At 53.5% G+C, this 27,948-nt stretch overlaps 1 protein-coding gene across 2 annotated transcripts; it reads right to left on the minus strand.

Moving 5' to 3' along the window:
- Positions 1-27,948, minus strand: TBX4 (T-box transcription factor 4). 2 transcript variants are annotated; one of them, XM_066255330.1, is made up of 8 exons: positions 27,757-27,948; positions 26,882-26,976; positions 17,792-17,911; positions 16,288-16,435; positions 4,939-5,091; positions 3,843-3,931; positions 3,485-3,720; positions 1-617 (listed from the first exon to the last, which is right to left on the minus strand). In XM_066255330.1, the coding sequence occupies exons 1-8, from the start codon at positions 27,946-27,948 to the stop codon at positions 1-3; spliced, it is 1,650 nt and encodes a 549-aa protein (XP_066111427.1). The 2 variants fall into 2 exon arrangements, with proteins under 2 accessions (XP_066111427.1, XP_066111426.1); XM_066255329.1 differs by having other exon boundaries at positions 1-620.

Consider the following 27,948-nt stretch of genomic DNA (forward strand, 5'->3'; position numbering starts at 1 on the left):
TCAGCCATCAGTCCAGTTCTCCACTGTCCCCACGCCCGAGTGGTACTGGAGGGAAGCCTCCCGCGACAAGGAGAAGCTCTGCGAGTAGAGGAAGTCGCTGGCGGCGCTGAGGTGTGGCGAGGGCGGCTTCCGCTCGCACACGGCGGGGAGGCCCCGCTCCCTCGGGAAGGTGGCGGCCGGAGCCCGCTCCCGGGCCTGAGACTGGGACAGCTGGTTGTAGACACTGAAGTGGGTGTTCCCTGGCGGCTGGGCACTCTGCGGGGAGATGGTGGGCAGCCGAGGCATCATAGTGGTGGCCGTGAAGTGTGTGGGGAAGGACTGGTAGGGCACCGCCTCCATCGTCTGAACGCTGTAACTCGTGTACGGCGAGACTGACGTCCACATGTTACAGCTCAGGGGGGGTGGGGGCAAGTCGTCCACCCCCGACACCCCTGCGAGCTCAGGCCCCGAGCTCGAGTACATACAGGCTTCTCTTGGGGTCACCTCGCTGCAGTAGGAGGGGCTCAGCATCTGCTGGTCGTAGGGAGGGGGAGACCGGAAGTAATGCTCCTCCCCCACTGCCGAGGGGGCTTCCAGATAGGAGCGCTTGCAGGGTAAGTCCAGGTGGCGGGCGCTGTCTGCTGGAAGACAAAGAAACCTTCAGGAAGAGCCGTTTCCACCAGCCCAGGGCCCAGAACACCCCAGCTAGATGCCAGGACAGCCTACCTGTGTCATGCAGGGCCCGCCCTTGCCCCATGTTGCCATGGCACTCCCAAAACCATTTCAATCAGCTACAGCTTTTACAAGGTGGCAGCAGCCAAGAAATGGTAAGAGGATGGATGGACCGTGCTCACAGGCCACGGGGACCACTGCATCGTTGGACACCGAGTGATGTGTTTAGCCAGGAGGTGCACAGCTTTGATCCTTTGCCTTGACTCTTGGGGATGGGAAGAGGCCTTAATGTGTGCTGGCATTCATAGACCAGGCCCACTCTGGCCAAGGAAAGTAGAGACAATTGCCAGACCAAACCAGGCCCAGAGGCCACATCTGTCTGAATTAGTCAGAAAATTAAAGCCACGATGTTTCTGCCTCAATCCTCAGCTCCCAGGAAGGCTTCGCAAGCCCAAACTATTTGTAGGCACGTTCCTGTTGCTGTTAGAAGAGGGAGCAAACCCTACGCATGTTCAAAGAAGTCCCATTACATTGTTTCACACAGATTCCAACACACAACACTGTTTACAAAATTAAGAAATGGAGCCTAAGCTAATACTCTGTTTGAGGAAAGATAACACCAGCTGCCCCAAACCATGTATGCATGTCCTTCAATATCCTCAACCAGGAGGGCTGAAGTGGTACCATCCCCCCTACCACCACCACCCACCCCGCCCCAGGATCCAGGGATGACGACCCCGGCCCAGGGCCTCAGGCTGCATGCAGCCCACTCAACCAACTTAAGAATCTTGGCTCACCCCCTAGTTTTCTCTAGGGACTCATTCTGGACTGGGTGTGCGCACGGGGCAGGGTGACCTGGAGGAGTGGCCAAGGGTGAAGGCCTGCGCTCACCTCTGCCCCATCGGGTGAGGGGGAACTTGCCCCTCTCTCTTACCCAGCTCTTTCATTCATCCCTCACTCATCCCTTCTCCATCTTCTCTCCAAATTCCTCCTTTCTCTCAAGAGCAGTAAGCTCTTGAACTGGGGAAATGGCCCAGTCACTCTAGGTCGGGGGTGAGCAAACTTCTGTAAAGGTCCAGACAGTAAAGATTTCAGGCTTTGTGGGTCATGTGGAATCTGTCATAACTACAGTAGGTCTTTGAATCGTTTTTGTTTTATTCAGCATTTCAGGATAATGTTGATGGGGGGGGGAATAATCCAGGGGTGGGGCCGCTGTCTGTGTAGAGTTTGCCTGTTCTCCCCCGTCTGTGTGAGTTTTCTCTGGCTTCCTCTCACGTCCTGAAGATGAGCACACGAGGGGAACCGGCGTGTCAACGTGCACGTCTCGGTGAGCGTGCGGGCAGTGTCCTGACCAGGGCGGGTTCTTGTGCCTGAGCTGTAGGGATAGGCTCGGGCTACCTGCCACCCTGGGCTGAAATACATGGGCAAAATCATTATCTTACCTTTTTCATTAATCTTTCTTAAATGTACGCATAGTGTACATTTATTTCAATGTTTGATATGGAAGTGTTTTGGAAGTTTGGTGATGTTTTCATGACCAGAAATACGCTGTAGGAGCCTAACTCTTGTTTATGTCAGTTAGCCCATGGTGACACTGGCTTCATTTTACTTAATGATGCCTGAAGTAGCAGTAGCTGTCGATGACGTTAAGTGAGGACTCACTGTGCTCAACCCTGCTGTCGTCACATGAAAGCAGCCACAGATAGTAGGTAAATAAATATGTATGGCTGTGTTCCAATAAACCTTTATTTATGGATACTAAAATTTGAATTTCATCTAATGTTCCCATATCATGAAATAAGTCTTTTGATGTTTTCCAACTATACTGCTTACAAAAATTAGGGATATTTCAAAATGATTATGAAGTGATAAAATATGCCCTACTTTTGTGAACGGTGTAATTAACAATGTAAAAACCGTTTGTACGGCTCCCGGGCCAGAACAGAAACAGGCAGCGGGCAGACTAGTCCCAGAGCCACCGTTTGCCAACTTCTGGTCCAGGTCGTTAGTTCTAATGGGACCGGAACAGGGGTATTCAGAGCTCTGTGTGACGGTCTCTAGGAGCTGGACGGAGAGAACATTCTGGATTGCACGTGAACGTCCCCAAGCTCATTCCCCAGTGAAGTTCAGTGACCCTGTGAAGTCTTCTGACGTAATAACACTGACCATTCCTGTTTTATAGATGAAGAATAGAGACCTGGCCCCAGAGCGCAGACGTTCTGGTTCCCAGCGCAGGGCCCCTGTTCTTCACAGACAGTGCTGTTGCCTGTGGTCCCAGCCCCCAGTCTACATCCACAATAGCTCCTTCCCACTCGCAAGAAGCCTTTGCAGACCCTAGTGTGATGAGGCAGCGAGCCCCTAGTCCTGTCTGCAGGTCACCCCTGTTTTAGGGTGGAGTTTGCTTTGGTAAATGACAGCCCCGATCTAAAGCCTCTGGGCTGTGGTGCCGCAGCCTCCACCCGCGCTCAGAGGTGGCCCAGCTGGTTTCTGTTGCCTGCCCACCCTGAGGAGGTGCTCACAGCAGTGGCCTCAAAGCAACCCCTGGGCTTGGGGAGGGACACCAATGTCTGGGGACAGAAGGCCCCGTGTCTGTGAGGATCCTGAGGCTGCTGCATCGACAGCGAGAACCATCTCTGCACTGAGCTTATCCATGGCCCCAACCCTTCAGGCGTGCTCTCCCAGGTCACACAAGTACCCCGAAGCGCATGTGTGCGTGTGCACGTGCGCTCAGGTGTGCATCCTTGCATGCTCCCATGCGCAGTGGGGAGTGTTAGTGAGGACAGCTGCACCCCTCCTCTAACTCTCTAGGGCTTTTAGACCAGGAGAGAGCTACCTCGTCTTTTCAGGCAGTGGTAGAAGAGGCTCGAGTCCCGCTGGGCTGGGAAGGTGTTGAGGGGAAGGTCCTGAGGCTCGGCCGCAGCAAACTGCATGTGAGCCCCGTTCTCATACTGGTAGTGCTGGAGCGCTTGGTGGGGGCCGTGCAGGGGGCTGACGTCGGGCTTGGCCGAGAGCTGCGTGGAGACCAGCCTCTGCCTCATGATGCTTTTGGAGATCACGGGGTATTCTTTGCTGGAGCAGTGAGGAGGACAGTCAGTGGAAGGGAGGGAAAGAGAGAAGATTCTTGGAGGGTTACTGAGTCCACATGCCTGAACCCAGTCTGCCAATCCCACCCCCGGCTGGGAAAGCCTTACCTTTGTAGCCGGGCCACACGTAGGTCACTGTCATCACTGCCCCGGAATCCCTTGGCGAAAGGGTTGTTCTCAATTTTCAGCTGTGTGATCTGGCAGGAGAGGACACACTGTTGAGGTGCGGGGGCAGAGGACGGGGCCAGACTCTGGCCCTCCTCCCATACCCCGGCCGCTCAGAGCCCAGGGCAGGGCCTGGGAAGTCACACAGCCCGGGCCTAGGCAGGCCAGGGATCTCTCTGGGCCCTGCTTGGCCTCAGCAGCCACAGCTTGTCACTGGCTCTTATCCGCTGTACTTCTGCAGAGCCTCCAAGTCTGTCTCTGTGCTCACTGTGCTCCTGGCTTCAGTCCCTCATCATCCTTTCCTGGGTGGCTGACACGGCTTCCTGTCTGTGCCACCCCTGTCAGTGCAACTGAACTGCCACATCCAGCTCTGAATGACTGTTCTAAATGCAGGTGACTGTCACTCTTCTTTCTGACTAAAATCCACCACAGCTGATGGTCCTTCTGCAATGACCCCTGTCCACCTCGCCAATCCCAATGTGCACGATGTGAAAAGCACCCTGAAAGGTTCAGAGAGGCCAGGGAGAGTGGCCCACGCGGGTTTGGGGCGCAGTCTGGCTGGGCTGGGGAGGCGGAGGGGTTGGACACAGCCCACGCCCTCTGACCACAGCTCAGGAGAGGCCTCCAGACAGCTCAGTCTCCCTGCTCCCACAAGGCTGACAGTGCCCCAGGCTTCTCTGCCATTCCTGCCCCCTCTCTCTGCACTCCTAGAAATTGACCTTTGAATCCACCAGGTATAGATGGAGGAGCCTAACATTTAAGCCACAAGGCAAGCTCCACCTTCCAGGGTTTACAGCCGCCAACTTTGGCCCCCCAAATAGAGACCACGATTCCTATGCACCAGAGATTTCCAGTCACCTCCCTCCTGTCTGTCTCATTACGCGCTGTCTCACTGCGCTGCGTCCTTGGCAGGCTCCTGCGGTCCTGCACTAGGCCCGCCTCAGCCTCGCTGCCTCCAAAGCTGTACTCCCAGCCTCTCCGGAGCCCACAAAAATGCCCCATGGTGACACTGGTGGGGCTGTGGGGACTGCAGCTGTACCTTGTGGTTCTGGTAGGAGGTCACAGAGATGAAGGAAGTCTCTGGGAACACATGGGTGCAGAAGGCTGTGTTTTTGGAGCCAAAAGCATTGTTCTCGTCAGCCTTCACGATGTGTAGCCGCGGCTGGTACTTGTGCATGGAGTTGAGGATGATCTGGAAGAGAAGAGTCTCCTCCTGAGCGCCAGGTCCCCACCCTCTGGCCGCCGGCCTCTTTCAGCTGGCCCTGGGCTGGCTCTCGTTTCTGAAAAGCCCAGACTCGGGGCCTGATGACAGAGAGGGCCTGAGCCCAGAAAGGTCCTAACGTTCCCATGTAAAGAACCAAGCCCCCAGGCCCTCACTTAGCCACTCTGCTCCAGCACCGATGCCTGGTCCCAGGACCTCCCCGACATCACAGACCGTCTCTCTGTGGCCGTGGAGAATGGAACAGTTTAAAGCCCCCAGAGGACCCGGCACAGTGCCGTGGGTATAATTCTGAGTTACAGGCGGAAGTCCAGGGGGCCACTGCCTCATGCACTGACCTCAGACAAGCCGCTGGACACCTCCGAGCCTCAGTGCCCCTATTTGTAAAATGGGTTCATAGTGCATTCCTTACCTCCCTCAGGCTGCCCCTCCAGGCTGCCTCTGCCCCTTGCTTCTCTCCCTGTGGACCCCTCGCCACCGCTTGTGTGTAACTGCCTTCCTTAGGGGGAGCCCCCACTGAGGGGGCTCAGCCCTCCTCACACGTGTCAGCAACACAGGCAGCTTCCCAGCCCAGAAGTCTGTGGAACTGGGAGGGAGGGAAGCTGGGGGAAATGCTACACTCTGACCTTTGTCATCCAGTAATTCCTCTGTGCATTCACCCTCACATTCACGGAGGCCTGCAGAGGGTAGTGGGGAGCTCAGAGGCTTCCTGCCCGAGACCCGCCCGAGGCCGCTCACAGCCGGGAGGGACTTTGCAGCCGTCCAGGCTAGACAGAGTTCAAGGCACCAAGTTAGGAGACAAGCAAAGTTCCTAAAATAACGAGGGAGAAAGCCAGAGGCCCGGTCACCCATAGGCCCTTGAGGATGCTTGGGGCTGGGAGGTGGGTACCCTGATGGCCAAAGCTTATGAAAGCGCCCAGGAGGCGTGGCCCTGCAGCCCTGGGCATCACACACAGCGTGGCCGCTGCAGGCCTGCTTTGTTCAGCTGCGCCCACGGTAGCGGCTGCATCATGTGCCATTAAAATGTAATTTTTATCGTTGACATTTGCCAGACGCACTCCCCATTGGAGGCAGGACCAGGAATTTGGGGCATTTTATCAGCACTGCTGCTTTTGTTAACCCTTTGGCTCCTGCCCTGGCTGGGCCAGGCTGGCCCTCAGGTCCCAATCCCCTCTGAGTTCCTCTCTCTACCCCTCAGCCGAGCCTGCTGGCTCCCACATTTCCAGGTTCCCCGGGACCAGGCCTGGTGCTGAAGCTTAGTCAAGGATTTAGCCTCTGCGTGACCAGAGCACCAAGAGAAGGGCCAGAGCCAGGCTCTTCCATGGAGAGCCAGGGCAGAAGCCTTCATCCTGGGAGGCTCTGCCTTCATCACACCCTGGGGACAGGGACAGCCCGGAGCACAGGTGGGCCAGGAGCTGGGCTGTGGGCTCTGGCCTTCACTGGCCTCCTTGGTTTGGGCTGAGTAGCTCCATCCAGCAAGAACTAGCTTTTCTGCCTTCTGCACTGGCCATTTACCCCTAAGTCCTCAGTGACAAACCTCTGGACCCTCCTGGGGCAAGTCCAGAGCTTCCCAACGCCCCAACCAAGTCTTGTGGCTGGAGACCCACTGCCCAGCTGGGGGCCTGCCAGACAAGAGACTCAGAGTGAGGCTGGAGGACATAGGTCCTGCAGGGCTGGGAGGCTCAGTGGACATCCCTTTGCAGGAGGCTGGGAAGAGACCCCTGGGGAGAGGAGCTGGGTCTTGGGGAACACCTCCCAGTCCATTAGGTTACTGTGTCCCCCTGCCCTGTCCCCCCAGCTGCAGGAGATAACAAAGAACCCAAGTTCCCAGGAGACCTAGCCACTGACTACCTGGCAGGTGGTCCGGGTGCCTCCAGGAATCCCCAGATTCCTGCCTCTGCACCTGTGCATATGCAGTTCCCTCCGCTGTTTTCACCTTCCTTTCCCATCCCCCTCCCCTTCCAGGCCTCTCCACTCTTCCGGGGGGCCTCCCCAGATTCCTCGGGCCTGCTCTGAACCCCCAGTTCTGAAATGTCCCGCAGTGTCTGCTTGGCTGTGGTGCCACTCCTGTGATTTCCTCTCTACTCGTCCCTTCGGTTAAACTAGAACTCCTCACGAAAAGGGGCCGTGTCCTTTATTCCTTTTGTACTTCCAGGCTCCTTTTTCCCCGAATAGGAACTATAAGTGCAAGGCAGGGTTATGGGAACAGGACAAGCTGGGCCGTGGCCGAAACTCCCTACCCACTCCTCTCTGTCCTTCTTTGTTCCCCAGGACAGGATGACCTCTGAGGCAGTTTTCTGGTTAGAAACAGTGGCTAAGCATGGCACAGACAATCTTTCTGAGAGCACTCACAGGCTTCCTGGCACACAGGGCCAGCCCTGGTCACTCCGGCTCGCCAAGGGACCGGGACACAAAGGGAGAATGCAGAAGGCTGTGCTGTCCCTTGGGGACACCTTAGAACCAGTGGCAGTGCCAACCCCATCCTTTGCCACCTGGGCATCACAGGCTGTAATGGTTCCGACAGAGCCCTGGGCATTGTCAAGTCCCCTTTTTTCACGGTCACCCACCTCCAATCAGTAGTGACTGAGCCCTGCGACTCCACCTGTAGAACACCTGCCCAGCCCTGCCGCACAGCCCCGGGTCAGACACCACTGTCTGTCACTGTGGTTTGGGACAGTCTCCTCCCTGCCCCCTTCTACTTCCTGTCCATCTCACCCATGACGCATGGATCGGGTCACTCCCCCATTTCAAACCTTGTGGCTCATCCAGAAAGACCGCACACGGCTTCAGAGTAGGGCCCTTTGTGTCTCCTCCTCTCCCCTCATGTCCCTACCACCACCACTCCTGCCAGCATTTAGGGCTCAATAAGTGTCCTCTGTTCATAATGCCACCATTGATGGTCCCCTCTTGCCCCTGGGGATAAAGGCCAAACCCCTTAGCCCACCAGACAACATGCCTATGCAGGGAAGGGAACCAGTCAGGCTGGCAGAGAACAAGGAGAAAAACTGTTAGACTTGCAGGGCCAGGCAGGAGCCACTAGGGGTATGCACCCCCAGGCACAGAGAAGTGAAGACAGGCCTGGAAGCTTCTATGGATCTCTGCTCATCAGCTACAAGTCTTGAGCCAAATTCTTCCCCTCCAATAATTGGGGTCCCCATCTGTAAAGTGCGGCCTTTGACTATGCGGTCCCAAATACCCTTCCCATTCTGACAGTCTGGAACCTGGACAAGTGTCTGGAAGGAAGTCCCTCCCACTGAACCAACGCAGATATAAACTGGAGCCTCCGTCCCATCGGCCCGACAGAATGAAACCAACCCAGTGACTCACACACCTGGCTTTATTCGGAAGTTCCTCAGGCGTCACATTAAACTACTTTGCCAGGGTCTCACATTTTTTATTTGTTGCAGAGGATATTGGGCCAAATGGGCCAGCCACGTCAACAAAGCCTACTACACAACTGGGCTCATCATCATCGTTGTTTTATAGAAATGGGATTCATTATGTGCTGGCTACAACTCAGAAGCCTGTTCTACTTTAAAGGTTGCAATAGCGCCAAACATCCACCTCCCGGAGAGCTCACCAGAGCGTGCCGGACAGGCAGGGCCCAGTTTTATCTCTGTGAGAAACACCCAGCCTAGGCCCTGCACAGGCAGACCTTGGGGACCGTTCTAGTCCAGCTCCTAATCTTGCAGATGAGGAACAGGAGGCCTGCAGTGGGAACGTGACTTGCCCAAGGACACACAGCTGGTGGGAGACAGAATCCTGAGAAGATTCCAGATGGCCTCAGAGAGTACATGTGCTCTCCACAGGCTGGGTAAGTGCAGTTGACCCTTCAGCTAGGCAGTGTGAACTGCATGGATCTACTTATACACGGATTTTTTTTTAACTGGCCCATGCAGTTCAAATGATATTGTTCAAGGGTCAGTGCCACGGTTGGGAATCACTTCCAGGGCAGCAGCCCAGGGCCCAGAGACTTTCCCGCCTCTCTCACAGTCCTGGCAATAATAGCCCCCGTTCCCTGAGCAGGTCCTGTGTGCCAGGCCATGCTGAGCCTTCTACACACATCATGTGATTAATCCTCATGACATCCCTATTATTAGCCCCACTGTGATAGACAAGGGGCGGAGGCTCAGGGAGGTGCAGGTGTGTGCCCGACCTCAGACACTGATGGGAGGCAGAGCCAGAATTGGTACTAATTTCCCAGCCTGAGCTCGTAACCTGAGCCTGGCTGGTGAGGGCCAGGCCAGACCTGAAGTTGTGCAGGGCACCTGTATCCCCGAAACCCCCAACAAGGGCTTGGCACATTGTCAGGACTCAGAAAATAGAGGAGACAAAGAGGAGAAGAAGGAGACCAGTAGCTCGCCCCACTGGCACATGAACAGCATAAGCTTTGTGGGGCACCAGCCCCTGGTGGAGGAAGGGCCTTCTCTGTCTGAATACCATCCGATTCAGCAGGTCCACTCACTCACTCACTGCTGACCAGCACCCACTTTCTTCCAGACAGTGCCGGGCACTAGGACATCACGGCGATGACAAAACTCATGGTTTCCTATAGTGGGAAGTCACACAATCATCCAAAATCAAGCAAAAATTTGGTGAGAAAATGTAGTGGCAGAAAGTCTGCATTTATAATAGTAACACGATGAAATACTGAACAAGAATGGCACAGGATCTTAGGAAACAAGTTTGAATACACTTTTGGAGGACAAAAAGCAGACTTCAACAAAGAGAAAGGCATTCCTACCAATGTCCCTAAATAAATTTATCAGTTACCGTATTTCCCCATGTATAAGATGCACTTTAAAAAAAAAAAATTAGGGGTCCAAAAACTGGGTGCATCTTATACAGTGGTTGTGGCATTTTAAATGTCATAGATGGAACTGAGGACGAGGCAGTATATGAAGACTGTGATTCGCCATCAGACACAGATGAGCACATGCTAATGGATGGGAGTTTTGACAGTGATGATAAGTTGTATGAATTTTATGATGAATAAAACTTGAGTTCAATAACTTTCTGTAATACATTTTTTTTTCCAAATTCCGGGCCCCCAAATTAAGGTGCGTCTTATACATGGGCGCATCTTCTACTTGGGGAAATACGGTACACTGATTCTAACATACGGGAAAGGCGGAGTACAGCCGAGTAAAGGGGTCAGCCATGCAGTGACAGAAGGACGCTAGCCGTGCGGCGGCAAACACACAGTGGAGAACACAGATGATGTATAATAAGGCTATATGCCTGAAACTCATATGATGTCATTAACCCATGTTAGCCCAATAAGTTTACTTAAATAAATAAATGAAAATAAGCCCTGTTCTCAATACTACAAGGTTATTCTAAAGTTCCTGTGAAAAAGCACACAGGCCTAACCCCAGAAGACTGAAACAGAAGAGCAGTGGGGTGAGCCCTGTCAGCAGTGAAACTTGTCAGCAAGTTCCAGCAGCTGAGGTGCTGGCCCAGGAAAAGGCCCAGGTCCAGTCAGGGATCGGGACACCGAAACAGGCATCCTGAACGGGGAGGAAAGAGCGCACGCCAGTTGCTGGAGCTGGGACAACTGGAGAGCTCTCTGTAAGAGAATAAAAGAGTTGGATTCACACCTCATATCAAATGCCAGAATAAATTCCAAAAGAATCAATGGTTTAAGTGTAAAAATAAATCCATAAAACACTAAAAGAAAACAGAAGAAAGTTCTCTCACAAGTAAGGAGTGGATAAGGGCTTTCAATTACTCAAAAGGCAGAATCTGTGAGGAAGAGACCGAGACAGCCAATCAGAAACTTCTGTACAGGAATACCACTGCAGGCAAAAGCCAAAGACAAATCACAAAGTGGGAAAACATATGTGCAACTCATATCACAGATAGGAGTGAAATCTTCCCAATTTATAAAAGTGCCTAGAACTAATAAGTGGTAAAAAAAAATCTAAGAGAAAACTGAAGAAAGGATAAGGACAGCAGTTCACAGGAGAGGAAATACATATTTTTTTTAAAAAAATGCTTACCCTCAAGAAGAAATACAAGTTAAAACTAAAATGGATATCTACATCTCACGCATCAGGCTGGCAAAAATCCAGAACTTTTTTCTCCTACCGTGTTGGTGAGGTTACAGTGACAGCAGGAATATACATCAGTGTGACTCCAGTGGAGGGCAGAATTACAAATGACAAATCCAAATACCCTTTGAATAGGCACTTCATGGCATAGATATCCTTGGCACAGGCACACTTGGCACAAGTACACAATGCCATATGCACACGCATAATCAAAAGAGCAAAAATATAGAAAAACATCTAAGTCTTTCAGTAAGGACCCGTGGCAAATTTATGAAACAATCATGTGATGAAATTCTATGCAGCTGTGTAAAAAGAAACAGGGACGCTCTGTATGAATGGCACGATCCCTATGATATACTAGGTTGACAAAGCAAGGTTGCAAAAAGTGTTTGTACCTGACCAGGTAGTGGTGCAGTGGATAGAGCGTCAGCCTGGGATACTGAGGACCCAGGTTTGAAACCCCAAGGTTGCTGGGTTGAGCCTGTGCTCATCCAGTTTGAGCATGGGATCATAGACATGACCTCATGGTTGCTGGCTCGAAGCCTAAGGTCACTGGCTTGAGCCCAATGTTGTTGGCTTGAGCAAGGGGTCACTGGCTTGGCTGGATCTCCCCCCCCCCCCAGGACAAGGCACATATGAGAAGCAATCAATGAGCAACTAAGGTGCCACAACTATGAGTTGATGCTTCCCATTTCTTTCCTTTTCTGTCTGCCTGTCCCTGTCTGTCTCTCTTGCTAGAAAAAAAAAAAGTTTGTATCACACTACATTGGTGTCTAAAAGCAACGATTTGAGAGCCTGCGTTCTGCTTGTGTATGCAATAGGAAACACTGAAAATAATTAGTTCTAAGTAATTGAAAGCCCTCATCCTTGAAAGCCCTCATCCACTCCTTACTTGCAAGGACATTTTCTTCTGTTTTCTTTTAGTGTTTTATGGATTTATTTTTACACTTAAACCATTGATTCTTTTGGAATTTATTCTGGCATTTGATATGAGGTGTGAATCCAACTCTTTTATTCTCTTACAGAGAGCTCTCCAGTTGTCCCAGCTCCAGCAACTGACGTGTGCTCTTACCGTCGGTTACTTGTGGCTGAGAATGGAAGAAATCAAGTGGATGGGGAACCCCTGGAGAAAAACATCTCATTGTAGACATTTTGACTTACTCATTGGTTTATTTTTAAACCATGTGAGCCTGACTAGGCGGTGGCGCAGTGGATAGAGCATCGGACTGGGATGTGGAGGACCCAGGTTCGAGACCCTGAGGTCGCCTGCTTGAGCGCGGGCTCATCTGGTTTGAGCAAAAGCTCACCAGCTTGGACCCAAGGTCACTGGCTTGAGCAAGGGGTTACTCAGTCTCCTGTATCCCCACGGTCAAGGCACATACAAGAAAGCAATCAATGAACAACTAAGGTGTCGCAATGAAAAACTGATGATTGATGCTTCTCATCTCTCCATTCCTGTCTGTCTGTCCCTATCTATCCCTCTCTCTATCTCTGTAAAAAAAAAAATAATAATAAAATAAACCATGTGAATGTATTTCCTGTTCAAAAACAAATTTGACAGAGAAGTATAGAACTCAATGTAGTAAGTACGAGGACAGGAAGGTGTACAAAGCTTGGAAAGCCTGTCATGAGGACCATGAACAATCTCCCTGAAGAAGTGGCATTTGAGCATGGATCCCAAGTCAGGAGTAACTGACTAGGTGAAGAGGCTTGTGGCAGAGAAGGAAGTGGCACATTGAGGGAACTGTGCACGTGTCACTTTGTGGCCAAGGAGCTGCAGCCCACACCCCCAGCCCAGGGAACTCAGCCTCTGGAACAGATTCAAACATCAAGTTTATGTCAAAGCGCATAGACTGACCTTCGTCCTCGGGAATCTGGGGATCTGGGAAGCTTGAGGCAGGAGAAGATAGACCTTTGCGCCAGTCATCTCCACGTCCTGCCGTGGGATGCTGCCCTCCCCCAGTGAGGCCCCTCGACTTCCAGAAGCATCTCCTTTTCCCACCACATGGTCATCTGGGGCGCAGGTTGGGTGGCGTGTAGGAAGGAACAGTGGGCAGATGGCCAGCGCGGCCCCCAGAACTAGAGAAGTGACGCTGAGTCAGGGCTGCAAGGAGGCTGCGTGGTCCTGCCCTTTCCCCTGATCCTTTCTGCCCACTTTCCCTCGGCCTTGGGCTTTACTCCCAGAGCCCAGGGGTCATACCCTGAACCTACCCGTCAAGAACAGAGGTCTTTCCTGGACTCACAGCAAAAGTCCACAAGGAGTTTTCTAGTCAGAACCCAGTCCTGTCTTTTTGGAGCATGTGGCCATGTGGTCTGAGAGGCCCCTGTCCCAGACCCCTGCCTGCCATGTAGAGACGTGGTCAGGCCCTAGCCCTCACCCTGAACCCTGGACCCCGAGCCCTGGGCCCTACTCCTGGGGGAAAGCTGCAAATGGGACACAGCTGCTAAATAAGGTCCCTGCGATGCTGGGAGAAAAGTCCCAAGTCCATTTGGCTAGAGAAAGTTACTTGAGGTTTGGAAGCTCCCAGGGAAAACTGAAAATGTAGAAGGAAGGGCTTGTTTGGGGCAAGTTCACAGTGTGAGATGGCGCCGTCCCAGCCTCCTGCCCTGAGAAGCCAGGAAGGGGGACTTGAAGAGCTCACCACTCCCGTGGGAACAGGCCGAGGAGCGGAGGAGCCAAGGTCCCAGTGGGCTACTTTGCCCTGAGATGTCTAGGAAGTGAGCCCGTCCTCCACGGCCCCTGACTGCATGGCCACGGGCCGCTCCCTTCTCCAGAGGTGCTCCAAATACCTGCAGACAGGACAGCTCAAGCTGGGAACACAGAGAAACAGGTGCAGAAGCGAGAGAGTGCTGGAACTGAAATCAGAAAGCATGGGTCCAAGACTGCTCCCCAGTTCCTGAGATAATCTCCCTGAGCCCTGCCACCCCGTGTGGGCCCAGGGAAGAAGGGAGCTGCTCTGCAGCCCTACCCTCTGGAGAGAAAGCTGAAGTCAGTAAAGGAACATCCCCATTGCCAAAGGGAGCTGAGCCCCAGGCGGGCATGGCGCCCCCATCACTAGTCCATCGAGCAGCCCTACTAGCTCAGACCTGAGACTATATGCAGGGTTAGGACAAATCCCTATGGAACCCAGTAGAGCCACTAAAGAGGCAAGCCAGGCTGAGAAAATCTGCTGGTCTACCAAGGCTAGGTCTCGCTCCTATTCCTAAAAAAGCCCAGGTGTTTAGCCACGTGACTTCCTCCCCTGCCACTTTCTGCAGAGGGTCAGGGATGTGAAAGAGTCCCCTGAGGCATCCCTGAAGCTGGCAACCACCATGGCGAGCTACGCATCCAAAAATCTCACCAGAGCATTGATCCCTAGGTACTCTGGTCACTCACCCAAAGATTCAGCTTCCACCAAGCTCTGTGCTCACCCCAGAGGTCTGTCCCACGGAGCGTGCATGTGTGTGTGCAGTGGTGAGCGTGCCTGTCAGCTAGGTTCCCTGCCTCCCCCACAGAAGCATCCATTAACCTCCCGAGTCTGGTGCCACAGCCTGGCCAAGCAGAAGAGGCCTAGGAGGAGCTGGCTGGGAACAAAGTCTTGGCCAGGACAGTGCCCAGAAAGATCTGGAAGGTCCCTCTCCCCTCAGTTATAAGTCCCTGTGCTCTGGGAGGCGGGGACTTGGCTGACCCTTCCCCTTGGATCAGTGGCTTGTCTCTGCTTCCGCGGCAGGCTGGGCTGCACGCGCGCCTGCTTCTGTGCACACCGGCACATTTCTGTCACACCCAACAGCACCTGCCGGCCCACATGGGAAAAACCCATGCTGCTTGCAAAACAGATAAATCAGGAATTAACTACGTTGAATGAGCATTCTGCTAGTTGCTTGTTTATAGTCCAAGAGAAGAGAACTGAACAGACTGAGAAAATGAGAACTAAGAGCTGCTTGCTAGTTACATATCAGTCGATCAGACGTGCAATTGTTGGCATTTTCCACGGGGAACTACTGCTCACAAACTTTAGGGGATCAGGGAACATGCAGATACTCCTGTACTTTCAGCCTTTTGTATAGTGCATTTTCACCAATGAAATCAAAGTTGGTTTTGCATCTCATTTGCATCATCAAACAACTTGCTTTGACTTGTTGTTTGCTTTTCTGATGTTCTTGTTTAATAAAAAAAAATCAAATGCTTCTTTTTTGTATCGCTTCATATTCATTTTGAAATATCCCCTAATTTTTGTGAGCAGTATATGAGTCACAGAATTCTGATTTGCATGCAGACCCCCAGAAAAAGAACTGAGGTATAAAGGAGGCACGTACCTGCACATGCCCACGGCTGCTCACCCGCTCTGTGCACAGCCTGAGTGCTCCCTGTGCACCCTGGGAAGCTGCATCTAGGGCCCCCGCCCAGCCCCGCACACTCAGCATAACCGTCGTAGCCTAGAGGGGCAGGGCCTGTGCCCTGGCGAGTAATACCAGGTCCCGAGACTTAAGTTTGCCCTACACACTTGAGCTAAAAATTTCCACATAAAAAGCTGTTTGTGGGTCTGCCAGGGCAGCTGGGGCAGAATAAGCTCCAGCAGCCTGGGTGGGGTGGCGGCAACCCGTCCGTCTGTCTGTGGGCTTCGGAGTCTCTCTGCGAGAGCCAGGTCCCAGGCAGGGCTGGCGCAGGGCTGACACGGGAGCCAGAGAGAGGCCTGCTCTGGCGGGCTTCACCCTCATCAGACTCTCTCTCAAGAAAGTTTCCTTATCTTATGCTCCAGCAAGACATTGGGGACACCAGCTCTGAGCGATCGGACCTGTCCTTCCGTCATGACTGTCATAGTTGCCATTTATCCAGAGCCTCCAGCGTGCAGGTGCTGCGTGCACACTCTCCCGTTTAATTCTCACAGCCGGGACAGTACGTATGGTCACCTTCATTTTCTAGACAAGGAAACTGAGGCTCCAAAAGGCCAAAAAACTTGCCAAAAGTTACCCAGCCGTAAGTGTGAAGGGAAGGACGTGCAGCTGTGGCACTGGGGCCCTGCCTCCTGGCACAAACGGGCCCAACTGGCACCGAAGCCTGGAGCTGGGCCCAAGAGTAGGTTCTGCAGAGCCCAGCCCACCCACCGCACCCCAGGCCTCGCCCTCAGGCCCTTACATGGCCAAACGGGTCCAGGTGGTTGTTTGTCAGCTTCAGCTTCTGGAAGGAGACCAGCTGCCGCATCCAGTGGGCCCCAGTGGCAGGAGAATCTGGGTGGACATAGAGCCTTCCTGGCATGGCGGGCTCCGCCTTCCCCGCCACCATCCTGCCAAAAGAGCAGCTGATTACCGTGGGAAGCCCAGAGTCCCTGTCGACTCTCTGAGAGCAAATCCCCGCAGACCTGAAAGGAAGAAATATCGATGCTGGTCCTATCACACTGACAATTAGGATTTTAGGGGGTAGCAGTGAGGGACAGAAAAGAGGGTGAAAGAGGAAGGGCGATTACAGAGAAATGTCATTATTTACTAGGAAAGGGGCAAACCACAAATGTATTATTGGTAGCCACACTGGGGTGGTTAACTCTTTCACGGACCGGCACAGTATTCCCGGTGGACCAGTAGGAGTCCACAGACTGGAGGTTGAAAAACACTGATAGCATTTTTAAAAGTTATGTTATATTATTTGGAGGGAGCTTTTCAGTGGACCTAGACAACTTTCGAATTTCTTGCCCCTAAAACAACGCTTGCTCTAAAGAAATTCATTGGTAGCTGTCCCCTCAGCCAGAGCCTGCTCTGAGTGCTAATTCAGCCCAGAGAGAGAAGAAATATCATAGAAACATGACCCTTGGCAGGACCTGGCTTCCAAATACACCCAGTCTCTGCTCGCCCTACCACCACCTGCCACAGCGGAGCCCATATCCCGGGGTCGTTGATTCATTCCATCCCTCCTCCGTGAGCACTGCCCTGGGCTCTGGGGGCAGACAGGGCACTAAGGAGGTGGCCTCAGGAAATGGAGCCGGGGTTTCTTTACATGGCCCCAGTTTGGTTTTGCCTTTCAACCTGCCTGTTTCCTCCCCAGCCCCTTGCCGAAGGATCCCATCATTGAACCACCGGGCGGCAGCCCGCTGACTCTGGATGGTGGACAGGCACTGAAGCCACAGAAAGAGCAAGTGAGTGGAGAAGCAGGAGAGAGATGCCACAGAGCAGGCAGCTGGACCCCCAAGAAAACGGCTCCCGCCCTCCTCCCCGTGCAGCACCACCAGAGCCTAAATAACCCGGGGTTGGTGTTCATCGGTCACTCACAGCACAGTCACCAATCCTGTCTGTCCAGGGCTGTGGGGAGAGCACAGCCAGCCCAGAGAGAGAAGAAATATCATAGAAACATGACCCTTGGCAGGACCTGGCTTCCAAATACACCCAGTCTCTGCTCGCCCTACCACCTTGTGGGGAGAGCACAGACCCCTGAAATCTAGCGAACACTCAGACACTGCAGCTCACGTGCAGCCTGGGCCCCAGCCCCGCCTGCTCCAGGTGTGCAGACATCGGCCGAGGCACTGCCCTGCAGGCTCCCGAGGCTGCAGATCAGATCGGGCAGTCACTGGCGAGTCTCTGAGCAAATGTCAGTGGTGATAGATATGGTGAATGAAAAGAGCAGGGAAGGCAGGTGACATGAGGTGACTTACCATTTGTTGTCACAGAACTTGTAGCGGTGGTCATCGGCAGGGACGATGTCAATCAGAAGGATATACTTGGTCTTGGGGTTCATGCCTGTGACTTTCACCTTGTAGCTGGGGAACATCCTCCTGGGGGAAGCCAGAGGGGGAGGTGGAGTGTGGACGGAGCATGGGCGCAATGGCACGCGGGAAAAGGGGCAGCGGGCCTGAAGAGGCACTGCCCTATACAAGTTTGTGGCAGCATTGTTCACAATAGCGAAGATCTGGAAACAGCCCAAGTGTCCGTCAGAGGACGAGTGGATTAAAAAACTTTGGTACATATATACTATGGAATACTACTCAGCCATAAGAAATGATGACATCGGATCATTTACAATAACATGGATGGACCTTGATAACATTATACGGAGTGAAATAAGTAAATCAGAAAAAAAACTGAGATGAATCCATACATAGAAGGGACATAAAAACGAGACTCAGAGACATGAACAAGAATGTGATGGCAACAGGGGCGGGGGGGGGGGGTTGGGGGAGGGAGGAGGGGGTGAAGAAGGAGAGAGGGGTTAGGGAAGGGGAGGGGCACAAAGAAAACCAGATAGAAGGTGACAGAAGACAATTTAACTTTGCGGGAGGGGTATACAGCACAATCAAATGTCAAAATAATCTAGAGATATTTTCTCTCAACATATGTACCCTGATTTATCAATGTCACTGCATTAAATTTAATAAAAAAAAAAAAAAAAAGAAGTCTCGGCATGGGTCAGAGCTGTATGGCCTGAGGCTGTCACCTCCCCCTGACCTAAGCCTCTGCCTGCACAAGGACAGAGGGATGCACTAGCCACTCTCTGGGCCCCTGCAGCTGTCAGTCTGTGTGTCTGGGAAGAGGGTTTACATGGTTTCCCAGACTGAAGTCCCCCTCCCCAACCCCATTGCCTAAGATTTAGGCCCAGAGGCTGTGAGAAGCTAAAGTCCTGGTCAGGACCCTGAGAGAGGATTTTAACACCAACCTGCCTGCCTTAGTTTCTCTTCTGTCCTTCACAGTCTATGGACACCTAAAGTTCTGGGAAGCCATTAGAGGGGGCCAGAGCAGAAGACTTGGACATCTCTGTCAGCCACTTCCATAATCAATGAGATGTCTCCTCTGGAGTATATCTCTGTGGAAATCCTCAGGCCTCAAACCAACTGGCAGAATGGGAGAGAGTTCCTAGGTCCTTGGATTTCTTTGGCGTGTTCAGTCAAGATGTCAATCCCTGTGAACACGGGACTGGGCTGCCCACGTGAACTGGGTACCAGGGGCCTCCTGGAGAAGAGCATGGGTTCTAGAACCACTCTGTCCTGGGGCCCAGCCTGGCCCCAGCATTGACAAGCGAGGAGGGCTTGGGCAACTGGCTTGGCTCTCTCTGTGCCTCGGTTCCTTCATCTCTAAAACGCGGATATTACTATACATCTCGTAGTTGCTGTGTGGATTAAATGAGTCCATGTATGACTATAACTGCTGACCCCACAGCGCTTCTCTCTCCCCAGACCCGTGGGACGACCTGCCTCTGTGAAAATGGATTCAACAAAAGACAAAGTTTTTTAGGCTCTGCAGCCCATGTTTAGACTGTCCAGGGCCCTGAGGCTCAAAGAACATTCTAGAGAAGAGTTTCCCAGACCCCTCAGCACATACACACACACCACAGCATTACACATACCTGCAGGGGCACAGCTCCCTCCCCTGGTCACCAGGTCCCTGACTCTGAATGCCCCCCCCCCAGAGGGACAGACGGAACTTCCTCACAGTCATTCAGACATCCCCATCCCTCCTAGATGGTCTCCCACAAAAGTGTCCCCCAAGAGAGAGGAGAATCCAAGCCTAAATGAAGACATGAATCAAATCCCCTGAGCTGGGAGACTGCCAACCTACCCCTGCAGGGAAGCCATGGGGCAGTTCTCTGCCTCTCACTCAGCTGAGCGGCAGTACAAGGACCCTCAAGAGCAGCTGTCCTAGACACCGCAAACAGATGGAGTCCTCCATGTTGTCAACAGGGGTACCAGCTTACCTGGACAGGACAAGGCTTCCAGAAGGGATCAAGACTTCCATAAGGTGGCAGACCCTACAGCGAGCCCAGGTCAGGAACCCTGAGCGGGAGGGTTCCTTCCACTCCCCAGCCCAGCCCTGGTCTGTGCACCCTCTCTCTAGCTAGAGGAAAGGTGGTGAGCATGTAGCAGGGGCCAGGGATGTGGGAGATGTGTGACCGTGTGTGTGCACAAACACATGCAATCACGCAGGAGGTGGAGCACGCGTGCGTGCATGTGTGTGTGCCTGGAGGGAGGAGGGAAGTTCTAGCTGCAAGTCTAGGGACTTATAAACCGTGTGGAAGAATTTGTCTCAGATGTCAATTGAAAGCATTTTCAAATGTCCACCCCACCCCCTCTCCAGGAACGGGGGAAGTGAGAGGGCTCAGGAACCCAATCCTGCCTCCTGCTTTCCGTCCCCCCCCCCTCGCCTGGCCTGGGGGCACAGCTGGAGCCTGCACCACCCTCTTTCCTGGCCCAGCCTCTCCCCTGGTGGGCCTAAAGCTGAAGAGAGGGAAGGAGGCAGCTGCCTCACCGCCCCCCTCCCTGGGGGAGGGCCAAGAATCCTGTCCTCTCCAGGCCACCATTTTGTAACTGCTTCAGAAACAGCCACAAAATGGGGCAGCCCTGGCTGTGTTGGGGCTGGCCTGGTCCCAATGCCCAGCACTTAGTCCGTTTCCCTGTAATCGCTCCAGGTGGCAACAGCAGAGGGCAGACATGGCTTCCCCCAGGGCAGTGTCCACAAAGGGGGCCAGACGAATATGGCTGGCTGCCACTTGAACAGTCTTCATAACCTCTGCTGAGAGGGTGAGGGGTCTCGTTCCTCCCTGTCCCTACTGTCGTTGGCCTCTGCGGCCCCTGAGGCCAGGCCGATCCTGAGTGCCTGGTGGAAGGCCAGCACAGGGCCGGTGCTCAGCCCTCCAAGGCACAGAGCTTGTGCACTATGGACTGTCTTCTCCTAGGAACTGACTGTAGCCCAGATTCCTGGCCTACAACGGCCTCGGAGAGGTTTTGCAGGAGTTGGGGGAAGCAGGGAAGGGCTGTCTTAGCCTCTGCCTCCCTGGCCACTATGTCCCTCCTCTCAGAAGCAGGGAGGGGGTCCGGGTATCTGATCTGAAGGGAAAGTTCAACAGTTACCAGGCCCCTTCAGGCTCGGTGAGCTCCACTGTCTCCGTGGAAACACATCTCAGTCCCTGTCAGGGCCACTCTGGTGACTCCTCTAGGCTACGGAGAACACACTGTGTGGGGATGCCCGGCACAACTATTTCCCCTCTAGGGGGCTCTGGAAGGGTGAGGGCTGCCCTGCGTGGGGAAAAGGCCCCGTGTGACCCCGAAACCCGGTCCACTCCCCACCGGCCCCCGCCAGCGCTCAGGGCCTCTGCCCCAGGTTCCCAGGTGGCTCCGGTTGGAACCCAGAGGTCGGGTATGGGTGCCAGCGGCAGGCGGCCAGACTCCGGCCACGCACGGGGCCGGGGTGGGAGCCGTGCCCGGCGTCCCCTCGGCTCCGCACCGTGCAGGTCCTCTCTGCGGACGCCGATGGAAGGTGGAGGGAGATGTATGCTGTCTCTGTGATTTAGGACGTAAGCTGTACCTGAAAACCAACACCCACGGCAGGAGGAACACCTCCGTAGGAGGGGAGGGCGGCCGGGAAGGGAGGTGAGGACTCTGAGCAGACCGCCCCTCCGGCCTGTCCGCAGGGGTGTGCAATCCTGCTCGCCCGTCCCAGATGCCCCGCGGCCCCGGCCCCGCGCCCAGCAGCCCTCTCCCACCCTCCGTCCTCTCCCGGGCCCTCGCACCCTTCCCCGGGGCCCGCGAGCCCTCTCCCGCTCTCTAGCTCCCCGCCCCTTGGGCTCCGGACCCCGGATCCCGGGACCCTGGGACCCCGGGACCCCAGCATCTGGGCAGGAGGGCGTCCCCAGCGCGCGGAAGCGGCCCCGCCGGGAATAAACAAGCCGCCCGGCCCAGCCCGGGGAGGAGATGAAAGCCGGGGCTCCGCCTCTGATCACCAAACAGGCTCTGAAAGAGTGCGGGGCGGGAGCCTTTATCTACTTCATACTCGGAAATGGTTTTAGAATGAACTGCTAAGATAAGCTTCCTTGGACGGGGCGCAGAGAAACGGTTTTGGGGCATTTTGATTTTGGCAACAAATCCGCACATGCAAACTTGCTGCTGAGCAGGAACACGCGCGTCACAGCTGGGCCCCGAGAGCTGCCAGCTGCGGCTCCCACCGGCCCGCCCACCGTCCCGCCAGGCGGGAGGGGACGGCAGACCCAGGGACCTGCCAGATTCTTCCCACCTAGCGGGGTCCCCAAGACCCAAACCCACCGCAGCTCCGACTTCCTAGTGGGGGTACAACAGGGACCTCTGGATAGGCACAAAACTAAATAGAAGGGGTGAGAAGTCTGGAGAGAGGTTGAGGGGAGGAGTGATGGGGAGGACACGCAGAGGGACTCTGGGGGCTGGTAATGCTCTGTTTCTTTATCTGAGTTGTGGTTACACGGGTGTGTTCACTGTGTGGAAGTTTATAGAGCTGGACAATTAAGAATTGTTCTCTTTTCTGCAGGACTGTTCCACTTCAATAAAATTGACATTAAAATTTATATATGTATATATCACATATATATACATATATTATATATACATATATAAATACACACACGTGTGTGTGTGTGTGTGTGTGTGTGTGTGTGTGTGTGTATGTATATATATGGAAAGAGAAAAACTCTGGAGCCCAGAGTCTGAAAGGAACAGGCTGCTGGAAAAGTTCCGGGGTCCACAGAAAACCCCACCCATCTTTCCATCTCTAGTGTCTAAGAATCTTCAGGAAGAATTCTGGACATGTTGGGAAGAGGCCAGGGCCTTGTAAACAAGGCTGAGTTTGGGGGTTGTTGTGGGACCAAAACTTTTGGAGCCAAATGATTTCTGAGAGCAATAACACAGCTATGTTTAATTTATTTCCACTTTACACACACACACACACACACACACACACACACACACACACACACAGTTTTCTAATTCACCCAAAGCATTTTTAAGAACTATTTTCCCTGAGGTAGGGGGCCAGAGTGAGAGTGTATGGAATGGATGCTGTTTTGGAAGGTCAGTTGCTTCTCTTAGATTAAAAAAAACACACACATAAAAAAAACACATTTCCTTCTGATAGACTTTTGCTTTCAGAAAATACTTTAAAAAGAGATCAAAGCACTCTCTCCCCAACCCACTTTCCCAGTGTCTTCAACCCTTACTTCTCTTATCACCCGCGCCACTGAGCTCTGACGCTCTGTATACAGAGCGAGGGCAATTGGCTTTGAAGCCCCGGATTAAGCCAGGCCAAATCCTTGCCTCAGAATAACAAACAATACAGGTTCAACAGGAGTTCTCATCGGTAGTTCATTTTTCAAACGCAAATTCACTGTCACTAACACAAGCAACATTGAACTCAACAAGCTATGAAGGCTGATAGTGAAGATTTATCTGGTGGCACAACCATGACCTAGGGTAGAGCAGTCATACAGTTAGGAAATTTTCATTTGGGAGAGGTTTATATTTCAATTTTTGTGGAGCTCACTTTTATCTATGTTTGGGAGAAAATGCAGTTTCTCACATGTATCAAGCTTGGCAGGGATATACGGAGACAGAGAAAGGGATCTGCTCTCTGCAGTCAACAGTATAAACCTGGTTGTGGGGACCAGAGATGGACAGAGACTGGCTGGGGAAGGGTCTGGCCACGTCTTAAACTGGACATCAGGGGTTCCTGAGCATTCAGAAATTGATGTATCATACTGTGGTTGGCATTTTAGTCACCAGATAAAATTGTTAAAGAATTCAGACTCACTCCTTCAGACCTTTAAGGGCTTACGGCAAGAGGCTTGTGACCCAAGGTCTCAAACTGGCTTAAGAACATTTTGCTCCTGCCTGACCGGGCGGTGGCACAGTGGATAGAGCATTGGACTGGGATGCGGAGGACCCAGGTTCGAGACCCCGAGGTCGCCAGCTTGAGCACGGGTTCATCTGGTTTGATCATAGCTCACCAGCATGAGCCCAAGGTCGCTGGCTTGAGTCAGGGGTTACTCTGTCTGCTGTAGCCCCCCGGGTCAAGGTACATATGAAAAAGCAATCAATGAACAACTAAGGTGCTGCAACAAAAAAACTGAAGCTTCTTATCTCTCGCCCTTCCTGTCTGTCCCTATCTATCCCTCTCTCTGTCTCTGGAAAAAAAAAAAAAAGAACATTCTGCTCCCTCTTCTCCAAGACCCATCCTTCCATCAACCAGGCAGCAGTTATCATGCCTCTAACCAGCCAGGATCTCTAGGGCAGAGCAACAACCTTCATTCAAAACAGTGAACTGGCCCTGGAAGTAAGCAATCAAGAAAATTTGTCCAAGTTGCGGTTTTGTTCTAGGGGTAGAGTATCATCTGCTTGGCTTGTGTAGACCTGGTAAGTGCCTAACTCTGCTTCTGTCTACAAGATCCAAGTGCCTTCCCTTCTCTGGGGTCAGATTTATGTCCAGCTCTAACAGTCTAGGAATCTGTGACTCAAAGTTTAGGAGAAGGATCCTGGTCATCTGCTGAGAAATGGAAGTGTCCAAGAAAGGCTGCTGATAGAGACACAAAGAAGAGAACAGGGAGGGTCGCTAGACAGAGGTTGAAGAGCCACAAGCCCAAGCAAAGCAGGCTGCCTCCCCTCCTGAGGCTGCCGTGGGAGGAAGGCCTGAGGAGGGAGAGGACCAGGGACAAGAGCAGTGAAAGTGGTCTCTGAAGTCAGTGGGCAGCTATGTGGGAGGAAAATGGGTCTGTGAGAAGTATGGGGGAGGGGATTAGGCTAGTGACTTTAAAGCTTAAGGACTAGGCAAGGATAACTTTCTGCCAGAGAAAGACTGTGATGAGCCCATAATTGGCCAACAGCATCACAACTATTTAAAAATTATATCATTCCCTGAGGCCCAACTCTAAGCCTCCACTAGGAAGGATCAGGCACAAAAGTCTGCCTGAAGTCAGTCGTGTGTGTGTGTGTGTGTGTGTGTGTGTGTGTGTGTGTGTGTGTTTTGGGGGGAGGCAGGAGGACCCAAGCAGATGGAGGAAACCCCACTGAGGAAAATCCCAAATGCCTTTTGTTTAAAATGGCAGAGGACAGGGATGCCCAAAGAATGGGCTGGCCATTTATTTTCTAGAGACAAGGTTATTTCTGCTGCCTAAAAAGGGAAGGTCTGAGTCTTGCTCTGTCTTCTTTCCTTCCATCCACCACAGCAATCACAAGAAATCAATCCCCCTTCTTCACACCTGTAATCCACTCAACAATTTACCACACACTGTTCATGACTGTTCATGTGCTCCCTGGTTTGAGTCTCACAGTAATGGGAAAAGAAAGGATGGCAGGTAGATCTAGTCACCATCTGTTTTACCTAATAGCACTGAGCCACAGGAAGTTTAGGGCCTTGCCTAAGTGCACTCAGGTACGGAAAGGCAGGGCTTGTGATACCTGGCCCCACACTGTCCTTAGTGACTACTCCATGTGCACCCTCTGCCAGGCTTCCCTAATGGATCCTCCTGCCCCATCCCCCCAAAGCAGCAAACTCAGGCCCTGGACTCTAACTGCTCCCACTCCTGATAGAAACCCTGGTGGCCAGGCCACCTCCCTGACTTAGACACGTGGGCGGCCAAGTGTCCAGACCCCCACCCCTAACAAAACAAGGGAAACCTTGCCAGGCTGGCGGCCAGTGAGCAGACAGGAAGGAGCACAGCTCTCCTACACTGCAAACCACCAGTTTTTTGTTTCCTTTGAATAGTCTACGCAGTTCAACAGAGTTCTTTAAAAAAGTAGGGTGGAAATGCTGCATGGACGCCAGACATTTCTCTTAACTATGATTAATATCATTAGCATTATTATTTAATAGTACAGCTAGCATGTGTTGTGCGCGTACATGAGCAGGAGGTGTGGGAGTGCTTTACATACAACTGTATGACGAAGGACCTATTATTTTACAGCTGCGGATGGGGAGGGGCAGCGACCACCCTTGCCTGAGGGCTGCCCAGATGGAAGTAGCTGAGCTGGAACTGAAGCCCCTGCTGTCTGACTCCAGGCCCTGGGCCCTTGACGCTTCACCATCTTAGTCCTCAGGAAACCCAGTTAAACGGGCCCACAGCCAGGCCAAGGGACAGTTTCACACCTAACCTGTCCCCCAAGGATCAAAATCAAGTGTGAGTATGTGGAGGATGTGAGGTAAGGGGGTTCCTGAACTTGAACTTCCCAGCTTCTCTGTCTACAGCCATCGCCCTTCACCTGATAACACCCTCCTCGCTACCCACACTGCGGCCCCGCCCAGACCGCCCAGTGAATCTCGCTTCCCCAGGCAGTCTGCACCTTCCTCCTCTCACCCTCTCCTCCCCGTCCTCTCCCACAGACACCAGCGCATTTTAAAGATGTTTCCACTTTATAAATCATCCCTCTCTGGCAGCCACGGAGAGCTGCTCCCCAAACAACACACTCACAGGGCTCAGCAGTGCTTCCCCTTGGCCAAGGAGGGGGAGGCTGGCAAAAGAAAGTAGCACCCGAGGGATGAGACACTTGGGTTCGCACTGCTCCCAAAACATTACGGATATAGGAAAACGTGGTCCAGTCCCCTTCCTGCATTTGCTGAGGGGCACTGCCAGGTCTCCAATCAATGCAATCCTAAGAAACCCTGCAAGTCCCCAAAAGGAGGACAAAGCAGCTGCCCAGGGGGCCAAACTGCCAGAGCAGGGACCCCAGCATCCAGATCCTTATTTGCAGTCATTTACACAGTGCTTTGCCTCTCCTCCTTCCCTCTCCACACTCCCTTGCAGGGAGTGGGCGTAGCCCCCTGAGTTTTCTGAGCCCTGGTCCTACACCCCTGTACATGGCTTGGTGGGATTTGGGGCTAAGACCAGAGTGGTGGAAGGGGGGGGGGGATTGTCATTTCCCCCAGACTGGAGACTGAGAGAACTGCTAAGGGAGCCCTCGGGGACCTTCATTGCTCCCACTCACCATCCTCCTCCCCAAAGTAAATCTCCCAGAGCTGACCTGCCCGCCTTGGTGATGATCATCTCTGTGCCTGCCTCGTGGAACTTCTTCCAGAGCTCCTTCTCATGCAGGCCCACCTTGATGTTCTCAATGGTCTAGGAATGAGAAGGAAGGGGACTGTGTCGGCCTGGCCCACAGCTCCAGCTGAACCCTCAGAAAGGAGAACTCAGGCCCCAAGAACTATGCAGAAACACAGCTAGTCCCGGGAGCTCATGCCTCAAAATTACATTTCACAAAATTATTCCGTACCATTAATGAATTTTTTAAAACGTAGTGACTGAACTCCCTCTCCCAGAGCTGTTGCACCTGTAGATAGGCGGGCAAAGGACACATAAACCGCCCCTGCCAGGGTAGATGACCCATTGGCACACAAACATAAACACTCCATGTGCGGGGCAGAGCCAGGGGCTGGCAAGCAGACGCACAGACCCAGGAGAGGCCGCCAGATGCACGCACCCACAGCATTGCGTGCAGACCCGCACAGGCCGAAGGCGTGCGTACACAGACACGCTCGCTCACTGTCATCATCAGGTGATCACCACGACCCTCCAGGTGAAGTTCCTGTGGCCTCCGAGCTCCTCCGCGGCCCCCCCACACACCCCCAGCCTCCTGGGGTCGTAGGAACTGGACACTTGGCCTGGGCTCCCTCCACTGTCCCTGGGGTCCCCTCCCGGACCTGTCCCAGAGTAGCCCAAACAGAAGAGGGACTGACGGCGGACAGAGCAAGCCTCTGCCCATCAGGTGAGCATCCTCAGGCAGACTGGGCAGGGTGCAGCCAGGTCCCCGGGAAGCGCGTCCTGCGCGCAGTGCGGCGGCCTGACAGGCGCGGGCGGTCCCGCTCACAGACCGACGGAGGGCGCAGGGCGCGGACCTACCTGCTCCGCAGTGGCCGCGGCAGCGTCGGCTCCCTGGCCCGGGGGGCTACCGAGTGCAGCCCCGCTGAGCACCTGCGCGGCCAGCGCGGGCTCAGGGGCGTTGGCGGCGTTGGCAGCATTGGCCTCGCCGAGCGCCGGGCCCGGGGCCCGGAAGGCCTCCTCACTCTCCGACAGGCCCTTATCCTGTAGCAT

Source organism: Saccopteryx bilineata, chromosome 2 (genome assembly GCF_036850765.1).
Source record: "Saccopteryx bilineata isolate mSacBil1 chromosome 2, mSacBil1_pri_phased_curated, whole genome shotgun sequence".
Lineage (NCBI taxonomy): Eukaryota > Metazoa > Chordata > Mammalia > Chiroptera > Emballonuridae > Saccopteryx > Saccopteryx bilineata.